An 18,008-nucleotide genomic window follows, 5' to 3' on the forward strand; every position below is an offset into this window, starting at 1 on the left:
GAAAAAATGATCGGGTGAGAACGAGAGCGCTGCGGGGTGGGGTTTCGAGCACGCGACCGAGCTACCTAGATATACGCTCCAAAAAGTTTTAGAAAAACTGCTAGCTAGAGTTTTTTTCTTAGATGGATGAGCTAGCGAGAGTTGCTGTCCGCGTAGACTGCTCTCGCTACTTGTTCTAGTGCGATTCAACATTCAAGCACCCTAAACCTCCTTGTGATCCCCTCCTACATAACCTCCTCCGTGGCCCCAAGCTCTCTCCCTCCCAGCACCCATGAAACATTAACGTTAACAATTCAGTGACACCTTTCCCCCCTGCAAGAACACAAAACCAGGATACACTCATATTCACATGTCCTCCCGCAAGGAAATCTACATCTCAAGTTTGCTCATGATACAAAATTCCTCTTGCCTACATGTTGTGTTTCTACCTGCCAGAAAAAGGTTAATACCCAAGTGTGGTTGTCTAATGCCTACGTATCCAAAAATGATGTACACTAGTTTGTTACAGGACCTCTGAATGATGGTTTGTAACCACAATACAACAATTCATTACTTAGCTCATGGTATCGACCCAGAAATTCCACCGGGCTGCAACGATCCCTTCCCTTCTAAGCTTCTACGATCAGATGTTGTTTGCCTGAAGCTCTTGTTCAGGAAACATAATTGTTTTGAGAAACTCATAGGATGTAAAAAACAGCGCCCCTTGGGATACATACATGAGCAGCCTTGGGCTTAAACCCCTGGAAAAAAAGATGTTGATAATTTGCATGCTCGCAGTAACAATGACACAAACGAGTATGGATTTGCATCCAGTAAGATGGTAAGTCTATAATATCGTGTATAAATGATCGTACCTGTAAAGACCTCGTAACCCTTCTTGCTCAAAAATGTGCGCAAGGGCATGAAGAACCCCTTCATACTTTCTAACAGGGCTGAGTGCCTAATGAACATGAATCAATTCAGAATTAGTCCTGCACCAACTATTACTTCACTTTTGATTTGAAGAATTGAAGGAAACAAGCCATTAGAAGTGATAGGAAAAACAAAAGATCTAACCAAGCTTTTCCATCTCAACAAGTTTCATTATAATGAAATTAAAAAAAAGGGTCCAGTTTCCGTTTTTTGACCTTGGACTCTGGAAAAGGCTTATTTTCAATCTTGAACTCTAAAATTGTTGGAATACAACATCAAACAAATGAAACAGTCCACTTTTCGCCCTCTGCCCTCTGGTGGTTTGGCAAATGGTATTGAGTGTCGTGGATGCCACATGGCAACAACCTCACTGCCATGTATCAACTCCGGTTTTTGATCCATTTGTGACAAATTTCATCCATTTATAACAGAATTGCTGTAAATTTATTATCCAAATGATGAATTTTGTTCTTGATTGTTTGTTTGTCATAGTGTGCGGTTGTTCATGGAGTGACATGGAGAACAACTGGAAGAAGCTCCAAATAGACTTTATTTCAGAACGAGGAATCTTCCTACAAACACAAATGTGCTAAATCAAGGATATACTATCTCTGCCTAGAAAAACTGGAGTCGGCCTACGAAAATGTGGTTCGGATCCCACTGGTGATGCCAGAAGTCGTTTCGGTATAGGATTTTTATCATCTTCTTATTCTATTTATTATTCCTGTGCCAGAAGTCACATTTTCTTTTTGTTGGGCAGTACCTCCTAACAAGATTGGTCTGTTTGGAACTTCGTTATGGGTCCTAGGCTCCTAGCTAGTCAGAACCTTCTTCCTTACTCCAAAATCCAAATAGAAACGAAATCTGAACAAACATAATTTGATTCTCAGATCTAGACACTACCTTCCCCTTCAAGAAACGACTTGGCCCTCAAGGCATTTAGGGTCTGTTTGGTTTGTGGCCTCGCCTGCATGCCTGGAGAAATACCTTGCCTGGTTTCAGCCTGGTCTTTTAAACTTTTCTGCCTGGTCAAGCTGGCCTGGACAGAAGTTGTTTGGATTTTGGGCCTGGCCTGGAGAGTGATTAGACTTAAAAAAATCAATTCATCTGCCTTTGTACCGCGAGCAACTTCGTACATGCAGTCCCAGGCAGCCATTATGGCTTGCCAGGCGCTGGAATTTTGAAGCCTGGGCCAGGCTAACCCCTTGCCTGGCTCCTCTATCCACATCCCATCCAGGCTAATCACGTGTGTGGTGTTCTAGTCCAGGCAAGTACAGGCTTTTTCAGGGTAGCAACCAAACAATACCCAGGCAACATACAGGCACGCTCCAGGTCAGGCGAGTTGTCACGAGGACACGAACCAAACTAGCTCTTAGTGAGCCATGAACTCTAGGTAATGTTTCTCTATCTCATAGTAAGTGCCAACTCACCTGCTCCTGCAGAATTATCTGCTCATAATGGAATTTCAGGTGTCATATAGTCAAAACAATGGCATCCACGTCATTACGGAATCATCTGAGACTAAAAAGTGGACTGTTTCGACAGTTTGAGATTGCAATTAGATGGTTTTAGGGTTCAGGGTTGAAAAGTGCGCTTTATGCAGGAGTTTGATGAAGTGGCGTGAGCTTTTCCATTCAATAACAAATCAAAATAGATAAACTTAAACTGTAAGTTACTTGTGCTGATATATACAAACTGGGGTGTGGCATGAGCATGTTTTTTTCTTGAGTAAAAGGGTTCACCAAATTTGTGGCATAAGCATGTGTTGCACCTGTAACTGTACTCGTGTCTTCACAACATCGAATGGATTTGTAAACAGAGCAGCAGTTGATCCTGCAAAACCTCCACAAATGAGCTGCAATACAAAGAAAAAAGGGAGTTTATACCACACTAAAATCGGAATGTGTAGTTGAATTAGGCTCGACCTGAAGTATTAACATTTATATCAAAGGTAAGTGGCATCATTCGAAAACTGAATTTAGTGATGGGAACAGGCCAAACAGTACCGGTTCAGTATTGAATAATGAAACACATATATAAGATGGTTTAACAAGTTGAGGTTCAGGAACTAACCGTCTGGCCAGAATTGAGTTTAGCATTAGCAGGTGATGCATTCAACAGAAATTGCTTCAGACTCTCGTAGGCATAAAACTGGAAATTCCAAAATAAGTGAACACCAAAATAAAACAGCAAAGCAGATGTAGAATTAAAATTTGGGACTAGGGAGTAAACTGTAACTGTTCGTAAAGATACCTTTACTATAGAATGTGGAATATTTCTGCAAAGAACAGCCCCCCATCCAGCATATAACGAAGCAATGCCACCCCTTTGTAGACATCCAACTAAAGCCTTCCTGATGGCATGAAACTCTTATTAGAGCGTGAAGAAGAGTATGGTGAACTCCGGGCAATGTTGCCAAATAATTTCAACAAGCAACGTGGAGTCAGGTTATTGTCATTTTTCAATATAAATAGCAGGTTATTGTCAGGATGCAGAACTAGGGCTGATAAATTAATACTCCCTCTGTCCCAAAATAAGTGTCACTGGTTTAGTACAACTTTGTGCTAAGTTGTACTAAATCAGCGACACTCATTTTGGGACGGAGAGAGTATGTTTTTGTCATTTCTTCTTATTTATCAGCAAAAAGCAAAAAGCTTCTAAATAAAGAAAGAAAACGAATGAATAACCCAAGGAGAAGCATGGAAATTAAATACCAGCAATTCTGATACTGCGAGCCGACTTGCATCTGTTGTTTTATGCATTCGCTTGGTGTAAAAATAAAGGAGGTTGCAATACTAGAACAACCACCCGCAGCACAATGAGCAATGGAATGGTAGTCCTGAAGAGATGTCAATGTATAAGATCAAAGTGTGTATGAATGTTACACTAGTTGGATATCAATTGCAAAATAAAACTGAAATCACCTTCGGCAAAGTAGGAAGAAGTGACCCCTTTACTATTTCGTAAGTTAGGGTATAAATAGCTGAAATTGGTGCAGAACAAGCAATTTTGCTAGCAAGCCCTCCATAAAGTCCTAAGACACCTGTAGAAAATATTTGCCAAGCATGAAAAATTCTAGTAATTAATGTTTGACAATAGGGAAAAGGACATGGAAATATGATAAACTTACTGATAGCATCTCAGTGTGTGTAAATACACCCAAAATTTTACCTCTCTCAACAAGGGTGCGTCTTAGTATGTGGTAGAATGAGCTTTGCCCAGAACTGTTAGCCTGAATAATGGTTTTCACCGTATCAACTGGATGCAGAGAGATACTGACAACTGTCCCAGCTAGTGCTCCTGCAGCAGCATGCTTGTTCGCACCAACAGGACCATGAAATCGATGCCCCAAGGATGATTCAAACTCTGATGAACGCTTGTCTACAAAATGCTGCTGAGATACATCTTCCCCGTATGTATATTGGTGTACATTTGGTGGGTTAACAATAGCATCACCAACCACACAAGATGTGCATGTCAACCCTTCAGGCCGAATATGTTCACATGTGCTGGAAATCTGATTTTCCAGCATTATCCTTGCCTCTTTGCAAACCTGCTCTGATGAACAAGCAGACATATTGGAGTATTCTCTAGAAACCTCTGCGTTTAATTTCTCATCGTGTAGAGAATTTTCACAGGCATACGTGATATTATCCTCCTCACTTGAGCTCGTGCATTGTTCAGCTGGCATGTCTCCTGTTTGATTGCAACAGTTATCACCCCTTCCGAAGCAGTCGCCCTCCTTGATTTCCATACTGCTGGAAGTAGCACAAGCTCCTAGCTTTTTGGTTTGCATGGGGTATATATTTTGATAATGCATGTTCCCAAGTTTACTGGTAAGATGCATATGTCTCCATGTGGCAGAAGCACCGATCATGTTGCTGCGTGATCGGAGCATTAACATCTTCTTCAGCAATCTAAGATCTTCATGGATTGATTTTGGTGTTGATAAACAGGTTTGAGAGTTGAGGCCAGTTGAGCTTTCGCTGCAAGATGTCAATGTGTGTCCTTCTCGGTCCCTAGTAAAGCACACAGGGTCTTCCGTGTGCAAAATATCCTCGCTCACAGATCTTTGATCTGTTGTGCCAGAAGATTCTGGGTGCCCAACAAGATTCCAGATCCCTGTCAATGCAGATACTAACTGAGGAGTAGTGAATAGTTTATCAGTATGTCTGCTGCCTGATTGAGTACTTTGTGATTGATTGGCACAACGATCCTTTGAAAGAAATGCATCTGGATCAAATAATCGGTGCTTATCAAATGGAAGCCGGTAGTAATTAGTTGTTGATTTTCGAGCTTTTGAAGCTCTACGATTTGAGCTCATCTCTGACAAGCATGCAGCAAGTTAGCTGTTCGTTCATGAAGAAGAAGTCAACTAATCATCTGACTGGGATCTGCAAGAGGCAGGAAGCAGAAAAGGCAAAATTAGCATAGCAAAACAGCTCTCATATGGTACTAAGCAAAGAGTATGTTTCATGGGAGATCATCTGACTAGACCTTTGAGCTAGGTACTAACAATAGTGGCTAAGCCCAAAGAGCGACCGATTAGCAAATGGATTGTGGTATAAATGTCCCTAAATCCGAAAGACGCCTTTATGCCTTGTACCCGCTGCGAATTTGAGACAACAACATGAGCAGTAATTGCCATGCTCCAACCCCAAAGTACTCCATTCTGCGAGACATGTCATAGAACAGACCCCGAATCTTTAACTCGCAAGCTATATAATCCCTGGTCCTAACAGACGTTTCGTCGAACAGCTTGTGTGCGCGGAGACCGGCACCCGATTTGATCCAAGCGAATGAAAGGAACGCCCTCCGAAGGGTTAAAAAGCTTGTCTTACCTTGCGGTGGCTGGACTGGAGCTCAGCTCCCGATGCCCGATGGCGGCTTCGCAACAGTTCGCGCTTCACGGGAGGGGAGGGGAGGAGGAGGAGGAGAGGTGCGACGACCTAGCCTCCGCCGCTTCTCCGCCCCCCTCTGGCTCCACGAGCTTGCGAGGCGGAGAGGTCACGGGCGCGGCGTCATGGGAGCTTGGGCTTCCAGGTCCATCTCCATGGATTTTCTGGCTGTTTCGAGGCTGTCGCTGTGCCGCTCACCGATGTGCGGCCGCAGCCAGCAGCGTCAATTGGGCAACCCGGACAAACGTGGGCACGCTGCGCCTTTTCCTTTGGGTCCCCAAACGATGTTTTGCGCCGTTCGATGCAAAGTGCACGGTCAAAACGAAAGGCCCTAAAAAAGATTAATCACCCCTCATAAAATAGCAAAAAGCGAAAATGTTACAAATCTAACATCAGATTTTAGCGTTTCCGAGTGAACGTCATCAAGCACATCAGATCCCATGCGTGAATCCTAAGGGTAGTCATAGTGAAAGTAACTTAGCTAGTAACATAACGCACTCCAAGAATTTTTTGCTCATGTGGCAGGTAATAACATAATATGTTACTGTAACATAGCATTTTCTAATACAGGATGAGTCTATAAGCTAATAAATGAAGCCATCTATGACACTACTACTATGTTATTTTACATTATGAAGATAATAACTTAGTCTAATGTCATATGGATGACACTAGTATAAGTTACTCCCCACTGTGACCATCCTAAAATGTTCTTGCTTTCACCCTGTAAGCTACTAATTATATTATCTGATGATCCCATCCTTCGGTATGATGTTGAATAATTATGCATGTACTTTAGTTTTATATGCCAATCAATTATCATAATCAACATAATCCTTGTTGATGTCATTTGCTTCCAAGTTTTGTTCGTCTCATAGTTATTGTACTTATCACCCCTCATAAAAAGACAAAAAGCGAAAATGTTACAAATCTAACGTCAGATTTTAGCGTTTACGAGTGAACGTCATCAGGCACATCAGATCCCATGCGCGAATCCTAAAATGTTCTCGCTTCCACCCTGCGAGCTATTAATTATATAATCTAATGATCCCGTCCTTCGGTATGATGTTGAATATATTATGCATGTACTTCAGTTTTATATGCCAATCAATTATCATAATCCTTGTTGATGTCATTTGCTTCCAAGTTTTGTTCATGTCATAGTTATTGTACTTACTAAAATGGTTTCGTTCACTGGCAATCTGAGTGAACACATTCGAGTGAAAATTTTAATTTTCAGACAATGACAATTTCCTCGATGTTGCATGGTAATTTCCTTCGGCCAGCATGGCAAAATCCTAAGTATGATTCTTTTTTCATCATTTCTTTAGGCTCTATGTTGCAATCATGACAAATTTCTGAACACGCATGGCAATTACTCTAATGCAATATGCCAAAAAATTGACAATCTTCTATACAACATGGCAATTTTTACTTTGACAAATTCTTATACAAAGGCATGGCAACTCTGGAACGTTCGCTGAAAGTGTACACATGTGTTTTTTAGCAAGCAAAATTGTTTGTCGTTTCTACCATAATATAAGATGATATTGCAACCTTATATTATGGGATGGAGAGGATAACATTTAGATAGGTACTCCCTCTGTTTCGGAATATAAGGTGTATCGATTTTCATGCAGGTTAAATTTATGTATGTTTGACCAAGAGTATAAAATAAAATATCGATATCTACAATACATAATAAATAAAATATAAAAATACTTTTCATGATAGACGTAATGATAAAAGTTTGGTACAGTAGTATTGATTATTTTTTCTACGAACTTAATCAAACGTGTACATGTTTGACTTTTTTAAGAATAATACACCTCTAACTAAAAAGCGAATACACCTTACATTTTGTAATGAAAGGAGTATATCATAAAAGAGAATTCAGCATGACACGACTCTCCGTTGCACGCAGCAAGCAGCAACCCTGCAGGGGAGAAAAGAGGAGCCGAAACTCGTTTACAAAAGCGGGGAGAATTGCCCCATATCGACATTTCCTTTGTACTTTTTTTTCATAATTATATAAGGACTTCGATAAATTCTGAATGTTCGGATTTTGAGCATGTCATCCCGAACCTTTTTTCATGGCAACTTTAGTTGACATTAGATGACAAATTTAGTTGTTAAATCATGGCTTTGTCTTCATTCGTTTCTTCCTCAAAAAATTGTCATGTTTGCCAACCCTGCGCCAACTAAAGTTGGCATGAAGAACGTTCGAGTTACCATGCTTAAAATCCGAACGTTCAGGATCTATCATTACTGTTATATAATCTGAATGTTACTGCCAGATATTTTTATTAACCCAAACAAAAGCTTATCTTATATCCTCCAAACAATTGAAAAAAACCTATACCATCACATGCATATCGGTGATAATGCACTGGAACAGTTACATCTGCCACGGCCACAGCCCACAGCTCAGGTGGATCCACTGTTGTATCTAGGACATGATTGAAAGACGAGAAGACATCCTTGCAATAGAAACGAAACTGCTCCACATACGATGTTTCTGCCCGACCTATGCACGACCTGAAAATCCAGCGGCCGGTACCCTGCTTAGGGCTCCTTTGATTCAAAGGAATTGCATAGGATTTTTGGAGGATTTGGACCCTTAGAAATTTTTCCTGTGATGCTCGTTTGATTCGTAGGATTGACATCCTTAAGAATTTTTTCATAGGATCCATTTGTACTACATTCTGGAGGAATATTTCCATCCACTCAAATCTCTTTGTAGAATTCCTTTGTTTTTCCTGCGCTATCAAACATTCTTTCAAACCTGTAGAATACTATAAGACATGGCATCCTATTCCTGCATTTTTCATATTCCTTCATTTTGACAATCCTGCGAATCAAAGAGGCCCTTATCATGCGCATGTTCTGACAATCCTGCGAATCAAAGAGGCCCTTATCATGCGCATGTTCGGCTGGATTTATGTGTCGTGTGTGCATCGTCGTCTGAATTGTGTCGTCCGCATAGCACTGCTGCAATAGAAACGAGGAGTCGAAACTCATTTATAAAAGCGGCAACCCTGCGGCCTCATTTGGTAGGCGAGGGGTGGAGGGGATTTCAGAGGAGAATCCACGAGGGGCGCAGAAACCTCTACAATCCTCGCCCTGTTTGGTATGCGAGGTTTCGTTGGCCCAATCCACCTGATCCCCCCTCGATTCACCTCGACCCATGCGGGTCAAAAGGCACGAGGAGGCACTCGCGGATTTGGAGCCATGCGCGAGACCGGAGCCTGCTCCTCGCGCCGCCGTCGGCAGCGGCCTCCTCCTCGACGCGCCGCCGTCGGCCGGAGCCTCCTCCTCGCGCCGCCGTTGCCCGAACGAGATGGGCAAAGCAACGCCCTCGCCGCCACTGAGAGGAGCCGCCCTGCCGCTGGATCTTCACCGCCCCGTCGCCGCCAGAGCGTCAATGTCCTCCGCCGGTTATTCCCGATGTGATTCCTCCCCTATCCTCCACTTCTCCATCCCCTCCCCTGCAAACCCTAGAGCTGACTCTTCTTGCTCCTCCTCCGGCACCCAGCGGCCATGGCTTCGATCTGCAACAGTTTGCTGCGTCCATCGATGAGACTGGCTGCCTCCATGGCCATCTCTCTCCTCTCCTGAAAATCATTGGAACCCGACTCTTGTGAGAACCAGTACCTTGATTTGAATTTTGATAGAAGTGTAGGTTTTCATGTTGACAGAAATTATGGTGTTTCTGGATGAGCTTTTACATTGACAGTAAAGCAAGGTCCCTGGATGAACTTTTGCACATGAACAATGTTTAGTTTTATCTATCAACATAAATAAAAAAACCCCAAAGTTCTGGACTAGAAGCAAGATCCTAGATGACAGTAAATAATTAGAGGGATTTAAATAATTAAAGTGTGGTTTGTCCCGCCTGCGTAGTAGGTCAAATTGATCCACTGTCCCTTTGTTTCAGTGGATACTGATATTGTTGGTTCCTTCTTTAGTATGCTTCATTTTGGTCCCCATCCATAAATTGATTTCAAGTCAAGCAAATTATGTTGTTAATGTGAAGAATTGTTGCAAGATTAGATTTTTAACTGTTTTACACCATTTTAATTCAATATGGAAATTCATCCCTGTCAAACAATGTTCTGTATGGAGGGGATGTGTGGCTGGAGAGGGATTTGAGGTTTTAAGGGGATTGGGTGAAAGAGGGGGATTCACCAAATCCGTTGAAATCCCCTCCTCTCAAAACTTCCATGATCCCTTTCTGTCAAATGAGGCCTGCGGGTGAGAAAAGAGGAGCCGAACCTCGTTTATAAAAGTGGGGAGAACTGCTCTGGATATTTCCTTTCTATTCATCTTAATTATATATAATCTGAATGTTGCTGCTAGAATTTTTTTATTAATCCAAACAAAAGCTTAACTTATATCCTCCAAACTACGTATGCACCGGTACAGTTACATCTTTCACGGCCACAGCTCAAGGAGTTCGACACATTTTGACAGAAACGGCAAGAAACGCTGACGAGATCTCCTCCAAATCCAAAGAAGGAAAAAAGAAACGCATCGACGGGCGTTTTCAGTGATCATTCTCTCGTCGTCCATCTGTTGGAGCGGGTGCAGAAGAAGAAGAACCTCCTCCACGGGACGCACGGGAGCGTGATGTTCAGAAAGGGCGTGTACACCGCGTACGGCCGCCTCGGCGGCGCGGCCGCGCACTGGCGGCGCTCTCCCGGCCGCTGCTCCGAGCTCACGCCGGAGAGGAACTTGAGGCCGAGCTTGAGCTCCCCCTTGTACGTGCCGTCCCGGAGCACGATGTTGTACGGGGCGGGCTTCATCTGCAGGAACTCCCTCTCGCTGCCCTCCCTGATGATCTCGCCTACATGCACCCTGCAACGCACTTGCACAAGGTCGTCGGACCGGGGCACGGTGGATGGAGTCTCTTGCACGTACGACGTACCTGATTTCGCCGACCAGAGTGTCCTCGGCGAACTTGTCCCTCTCCATGACCTTGAGCGTGACCTTGGCCAGCTCCCTGCACTCGCGGGGCGACAGCGGGAACCTGAACTTCTCATTCCACCAGATCCTCCTGTGCTTACCTGGGCGTCAAATCACGAACGTCCTTACAGGCTTCAGACACTGTTAGAAATTCAGACACGAGCGTTTCTACAATGTGGTAGTACTGCTAATTTGCATTGGAGAAGAATGTTCACCGTGTGTGATTTTACTGGTGCAGAACTGGTCGCCGCACTGGATGGTCACGTAGTATCTTTGCGGTCCTGCACGCGGAACTCAACGGTGAGCACAGCGATCTAGATATGCCACGAGGTTGCAGGCAGCTTGTGATGCGGGATGGTGACCACGGACCTAGGTGATGGTGCGCATGGTTCATGCCCACGGCGCTGACCAGCAGAAGTTCCAGGACTCCGTGCGTCGTCGTCTCCATGTGAAAGGGGTCAAGAGGGCACAAACGCGCGAGGCCAACATATATGTGCATCGTGTAACTCTCCAAGATAGATATGTTAATGGAAATTAAGTAGTACGGGAGTTTCATTGGACGCGTTAATTAGAAGAAACGCTCCAATTTAAGGGATCGACTAACAGTAACAAGGTGACTGAAAATTTATTTTGGGTCAGTCATATTTTCATCTGTCATTCAATTTTTTTTTTTGCGGGCATCTCCCATTCAATTCTGATCGACTGACCGAAATTTTAAGTCAGCCTATTTCCATCACACACAACCCAACTCGTCCATTTTGATTCAATCGACGTGGTGCCAGTCCATAGTAACAGCCCCAAATCATGATCCCTCTATCGGTCCATTCTCTTTCAGTATCGGCCTTTGTCTCTCTCCGTCGCCCGAGAAGCACGCATGACAATTTACATTGAAATTACGTTTTTTATGATATGCAAGTATAAGCATATAATAATATATATTTTGCAAAATAATTCCCAAGGAACTAATTGGTGGCATTGAAATTATCCTTAGAGAAAAAGTAAAATTAAATTAAAAATTAAAACAATCAAAATAATAACATTTTCTAAGAAGGAATGAATTAATGGCATTGGTATTACCCTTTAAGAAGAAAACAAAATAAAATGATATAAAACAAAAGTTGACAAAATTTGCACATAATTTACACAGAAATTGCGCCTTTTTACAATATGCAAGAACATGCATATAATAGTGGAAGTTTGACAAGAATTAAGTTTCCTAACAATAATGAATTAGTGGCATTGGAACCATTAAATAAAAAAAGCAAAAGATACATAAACTAAAAAATCAAAAGAACAAAGTTTTTTTAAGAAAGAATGATATAGTGGCTTTGAAATTAACCTTTTAGAAGAAAGAAAATGAAATATAAACTAAAACAAAAAAATAATGAAGTCTCCTAAGAAAGAATTATTCAGGGGCATTGGTATTACAGAAGAAATAAAAAAGAATCTAAAACAAACAATGACAAAATTTGCACAGAAATTGTGCTTTTTATACAATATGTAAGAATAAGCATATAATACTGGAATGTTCACACAGAAAATAAGTTTCCTGAGAAGAATGAATTAATGGCATTGGTATTACCATTAAAGGAAAAAATGAAATAAAAAATAAAAAGAATGAATGAATTAGTGGCATTGATATTACCCTTTAAGAAGAAGAAAAAATAATGGCAAGATTTACAAAGAAAATGCGCTTTTTATAAGTTGCAAGAATAAGCCTACAATACTGGAATTTCGAAATAATGGGGTTTTCTAAGTAGGAATGAATTTAGTGCTATTGGTATCATCTTAAAGTAAAAAAAATGAAACAAAAAGAGAAAAACAAAATAATGAAATTTCCTAAGAAATAATGAATTGATGGCATTAGTACTACACTTTAAGAAGAAAGAAAAATGAAAAACAGTAAAGCAAATAATTATAAAATTTGCACTTTTTATAATATGCAAAAACAAGCATATAATAGTGAAATTTCAGGAAAATGATTCCTAATAAGTAATGAAGTAATGGCATTGGTATCAACCTTAAAAAAGAAAGAAATTGAAATAATAACTAAAAACATAATCAAACTAATGAACTTTTTAAAGGTATAATAAATTAGTGCTGTTGATATTATCCTTTAAGAAGAAACAAAATAAAAAGAAAAACTTGCACACAACTTTGCACCTTTTAATATGTAAGAAATAAACATGTAATAGTGTGATTTTTACACTCTGATATAATTTATACACATGTCATATAGTACTTGCGTGCATATTTCACTCAACCAATATCCCAAAAAATAGCCATAAAAACCGACTAAGAAAAAGAGAAAAAGAAAAGGAAAAAAGGCATACAACAGAAGAAAAGGAGGAATCATGTCAGCCCATAAATAGCCAACAGGAAATACAAGATGGGATTTATCCCAATAAGAAATCGAATGACCCCAAACCGTGGTCAGTCAATTTATTTAGCTCAAAACATGACAGGAAATAAACGAAAAAACATGAATGTTAAAGTAGAAATCAATGGCTCAAATCGACTAACCAAATTCATTTTTCGGGCAACTTACATATAGCTAAAGAGCTAAGTTAAATACAAAGTTTTCTAAGGGCTCTTCCAATGCACATGTGGTTAGAGCATGGCGGAATTGCTGGTGCAGCTGGCAACGCAAGAGTGCCCCTTCCGCGGCCAGTAGGAAGAGCAACAGTTCCGGGAGGTGTATCGTGAGCAGTCAAATCGGCCCCTCTCTTTCTTGACAGATCAACATCGTTCATGTCCACGTCAAGTCCTCTTGACTTGAAGTCGCTAGCTCCTTCTCTTCCTCTCCTTGACAAGTCATCTCCTCCTCTACCAATCCGACGGCCTCTACCATTGCCTGGACCCGACCCTCATGAACCATGTTGCATGAAGGTTCTTAAAAAACAACGCCTTTGGAGGGTGAACACCATACCCGTGCTCCTTCAACATATGGTTAAGATGACCACAAATCACACACCAATCATGCAACTATTCATATTTAACCCAAAAAATATGTTTCTTGCCGCCCTTGACCATAGAAACAATGTTCTTGAGCGCCTTGTTAACATTGATCTTTACCATGGCCCTGAAGAAGTTGCAGAGAAGTCATGTGAATAAGGCTCCATGAACACAAACTGTCCCAGCTTGGCAGCAAGCGGTTTCACCATAGTGGCGAAACCATCAGGTAGGTCATGGATTTGGATCCATATACCGATCTTGTCAAGACTAATAGACGATGGTTTGGAGAACCCATCATCAGGAGCAAGTAATTTTGAATTTCCTCTAGATGTCCATGGTGCTCCTTCTATCACCCTTTCCCATTAACCGAGACAAGGAAATTGTATATTATATAGATTATTTTCTAGTGGGCAAATGTTGACAGATTGGGCGAAATCCCATGCAAGTATTGACTATATGTTTTCTTTGTGTTGACTCGAGCTATTACCATCCATCTCACTATAGTCTCTGCCGGCGCCTCTTCCTCTTCACATACTATGTCGCCATCCTCCTTCAACCCTAACTCCTCCATCATCTCCTAGACATCATCCATGGTCGTCCCTGCCCCCGACGCCTCTACACTACTGCAGGATGCTGCTAACGCGACACTACGATCAGAGACCCTTCGAGAAACTGTATGCGATGCAATAATCGCAAACGGTGTTGTATGAAAACCGTTAGAAATGTGTAAAACGTTTGCGATGACGGATGCATCAAACACGGTTTAGGTTTTAGTTGCGTGTGCGATGAAGGGCATACGGTTCAGTTCAATTAACTATTTGCGATGAGGAGGAACAAAAGAAACAGGCAGCCAGATGAAAGCGTGTGCGATACACAACATACGGTTCACTCGGATGAACTGTTTGTGATTAGGCAACACAAAAGAAACGGTCAGCCATATCAATGTGTGTGCGATATACAGCATGCGGTTCACTCGGATGAACTGTTTGCGTTGAGGCATGAGAACAGAAACGGTTCAACTTAACAAGATGTGTCTCATACGCGGCAAACAGGTCTGTAATCAGAAATGTGTGTGAAGACCGATAATAACACAGACGGTTGCTGCAAATAAGGCGTGTGTGTTCTGTGATGGGATTGCAGACAGAACAACAACATATATATATATACACATACACACACATACGCTTATAAGGACACACTTGCATAACCAAATTAAACATCCACTTACATAGGTGGCTACTACAACCATGACATTTGCACACACCAAAGTAAACTATTACATGCATAATTACATATGTGGCTACTACACACATGACATTTGCACACACACCAATAAAGTAAACTATATATTACATGCATGATTAACTAGCATAAATGATCATCTGGTCATCATCTACTTCTTGTGACGCTTGCTCTGCTTGTGGCTCGATCCGGACTCGTTGATTTGGGAAACGAGGCACTTCCTCATGTCAACGATCCGCCTATGCATCTCGTAGAATGTGTACATGCTCTTAGCTGTAAACCTGAGGTGAGGTTCATCGCCCCGTGCCAGGATACAGAACTTATTCTCTGGGCATCCCGCTTCATCTTTTCATGGTAGGGGTCGATGATGGCCGAGGCGAGTTCGACCAGGGAGTCCTTCTTCGTGCTGCCCCAGACCATGTAGTGGTCACGAATTTCGACAAGGTTCTTGCAGGCCAAGCCCGTAACACTGAGCGCTTTTACATCGTTGGTGGTATCCACCATGGTGAACTTGTAGTCAGTGTTGTTGACAAACCTGTTGAAACGGTCACAAGGCTCTGTGGCCATGTAGTAGTGGTAGATGAGGACATGATGGCGCACGCACAACTGGGCGACGACAACCTTCTGATCTATGCCGGGACGACCGACGGTGTACTGGAGGTCGATGCCGACCACCTTGTACTTGTCTCCAGCAAGCAACTTGTAACACCCATGATGCGGCTATATCTCCCACGTGTCGAGGCACGACTTAGAGGCATAACTGCATGGTGGTTTTGTCGCAAGAGGGGTAATCTTCACACAATCCCATGTACTGAATAAGAAAGGGATAAAGAGTTGGCTTACACTCGCCACACCACACAAATAACAAGTTAAACATACATCATCCAGAATATAATCAAGGTCTGACTATGGAACCAAAATAAAGGAAGACCACCCCAAATGCTAGATCCCCGGTCGTCCCAACTGGGCTCCACTACTGATCATTCGGAAAAGACACATAGTAACGAACAAGGTCCTCGTCGAACTCCCACTTGAGTCCGGTAGCATCACCTGCATTGGTATCATCGACACCTGCAACTGTTTGGAAGTATACGTGAGTCACGAGGACTCAGCAATCTCACACCCGCGAGATCAAGACTATTTAAGCTTATGGGTGGGAAAGGGGGTAATGGGGTGGAGCTTCAGCAAGCACTAAGCATATATGGTGGCTAACATACGCAAATAAGAGCGAGGAGAGAAGCAACGCAACGGTCGTGAAGCTAGAAGTGATCAAGAAGTGATCCAGAAACTACTTACGTTCAAACATAACACAAACCGTGTCCACTTCCTGGACTCCGCCGAAAAGAGACCATCACGGCTACACACGCAGTTGATGCATTTTAATTAAGTTAACTGTCAAGTTCTCTACAACCAGACATTAACAAATAACCATCTGCCACATAACCGCGGGCACGACTCTTGAAAGTTTATACCCTGCAGGGGTGTCCCAACTTAGCCCATCACAAGCTCTCACGGTCAACGAAGGATATTCCTTCTCCCGGAAAGACCCGACCAGTCTCGGAATCCTGGTTACAAGACATTTCGACAATGGTAAAACAAGACCAACAAAGCTGCCCGATGTGCCGACAAATCCCGATAGGAGCTGCACATATCTCGTTTTCAGGGCACACCGGATAAATACTACGTACGACAACCGAAGATACCCCAAGTTGCCTAGGGGCAGCACCGCAAGTGGCTCTGTTTTGGACCAACACTCATAGGAGCACTGGCACGGGGGTTAAAATAAAGATGACCCTTGAGTCTGCAGAACCCAAGGGAAAAAGGCTTAGGTGGCAAATGTAAAACCAAGGTTGGGCCTTGCTAGAGGAGTTTTATTCAAAGCGAACTGTCAAGGGGGTCCCATAACCCCAACCGCGTAAGGAACGCAAAATCAAGGAACATAACACCGGTATGACGGAAACTAAGGCGGCAAGACTGGAACTAAACACCAGGCATAAGGCCGAGCCTTCCACCCTTTACCAAGTATATAGATGCATTAATTAAAATAAGAGATATTGCGATATCCCAACATATCCATGTTCCAACATGGAACAAACTTCAACTTCACCTGCAACTAGCAACGCTATAAGAGGGGCTGGGCAAAAGCGGTAACATAGCCAAACAACGGTTTGCTAGGAAGGTGGGTTAGAGGCTTGACTGGCAATATGGGAGGCATGATATAACAAGTGGTAGGTAGCGCGACATAGCAATAGAAGGAACAACTAGCAAAGCAAAGATAGAAGTGGTATCGAGGGTATGGTCATCTTGCCTGAGATCCCGCAAGGAAGAAGAACGAGTCCATGAAGAAGACAACCGGACGTAGTCGAACGGATCCTCACAAACGCGACGTTACCGGAACTAACAAGAAGAAGCAACACCGGAAAGGAGCAACCAACATGGTAAACCAACAAGCATAAGCATGGCATGATGCACAACCAAGTATGATGCATGTCCGGTTTAAATATGCATGGCATGGCAAAGAGCTTCAAACAATACTATAAATTAAGTGGAGCTCAATATGCAACAAGTTGCATATTGACAAAACACCACATTCCAGTATTTAGTTCACTCTCGTTTATGTACCCAACAATGTTAAATGTTGTTAAACATGCAAGAGGTGAAGCATATAAAGACTACCTATCTTGACAAGTTTAAATGAGGCCGGATATCACAAACAACAAATCCAGAAAATCCCCATGTGCATATTTTGAATTTGGTACTGTTCTGCCCTAAACCATATTTTAGAGTTGTTAAACATGCAAAGTATTGCCACCATGTTAATCGATGCATTTTTCTACCCCATTTACATATAAAGTTTATTAAATTTGGAGCTAGGGTTATTTAGTTATGAAATAAAACATTTTAACATGGCATTATGCAAAATAAACACAAACAACATTTTAAACATTCTAAACATGCATGAAAGTTGGATATTATGAAACTAGATGAAGTTCTAGTCATTTTACATATATAAGTTATTTACATATGATGCACGGT

At 42.1% G+C, this 18,008-nt stretch overlaps 1 protein-coding gene across 2 annotated transcripts; it reads right to left on the minus strand.

Moving 5' to 3' along the window:
• Positions 1 to 317: 317 nt before the first annotated feature.
• Positions 318 to 6,066, minus strand: LOC125513970 (Mitochondrial substrate carrier family protein). Of its 2 annotated transcripts, none has more exons than XR_007286223.2 (9): positions 5,754 to 6,066; positions 4,084 to 5,306; positions 3,837 to 3,955; positions 3,627 to 3,751; positions 3,166 to 3,265; positions 2,986 to 3,063; positions 2,684 to 2,745; positions 855 to 940; positions 318 to 740 (listed from the first exon to the last, which is right to left on the minus strand). XR_007286223.2 is itself a non-coding variant. In XM_048679207.2 (9 exons), exons 2-9 carry the CDS (start codon positions 5,234 to 5,236, stop codon positions 623 to 625), a joined length of 1,863 nt encoding a protein of 620 aa, XP_048535164.1. In that variant the 5' UTR covers positions 5,237 to 5,306; positions 5,754 to 6,066; the 3' UTR covers positions 318 to 622. The 2 variants fall into 2 exon arrangements, 1 of the variants encoding a protein (XP_048535164.1); XM_048679207.2 differs by having other exon boundaries at positions 2,684 to 2,767.
• Between the last annotated feature and the right edge of the window lie 11,942 nt (positions 6,067 to 18,008).

The sequence above is a fragment of the Triticum urartu genome, chromosome 6A (genome assembly GCF_056163025.1).
Source record: "Triticum urartu cultivar PI428250 chromosome 6A, HENAU_Tu73, whole genome shotgun sequence".
NCBI lineage: Eukaryota > Viridiplantae > Streptophyta > Magnoliopsida > Poales > Poaceae > Triticum > Triticum urartu.

Bases quoted from the DNA above. Each gene is read 5' to 3' on its own strand.
- LOC125513970 (XM_048679207.2), bottom strand. From the start codon at position 5,236: ATGAGCTCAAATCGTAGAGCTTCAAAAGCTCGAAAATCAACAACTAAT. The intron at 3,064-3,165 runs GTATCTTTACGA...TGGAATTTCCAG, and splicing joins TTCCACATTCTATAGTAAAG to TTTTATGCCTACGAGAGTCT. The intron at 2,768-2,985 runs GTTAGTTCCTGA...TTTGTATTGCAG, and splicing joins AACTCAATTCTGGCCAGACG to CTCATTTGTGGAGGTTTTGC.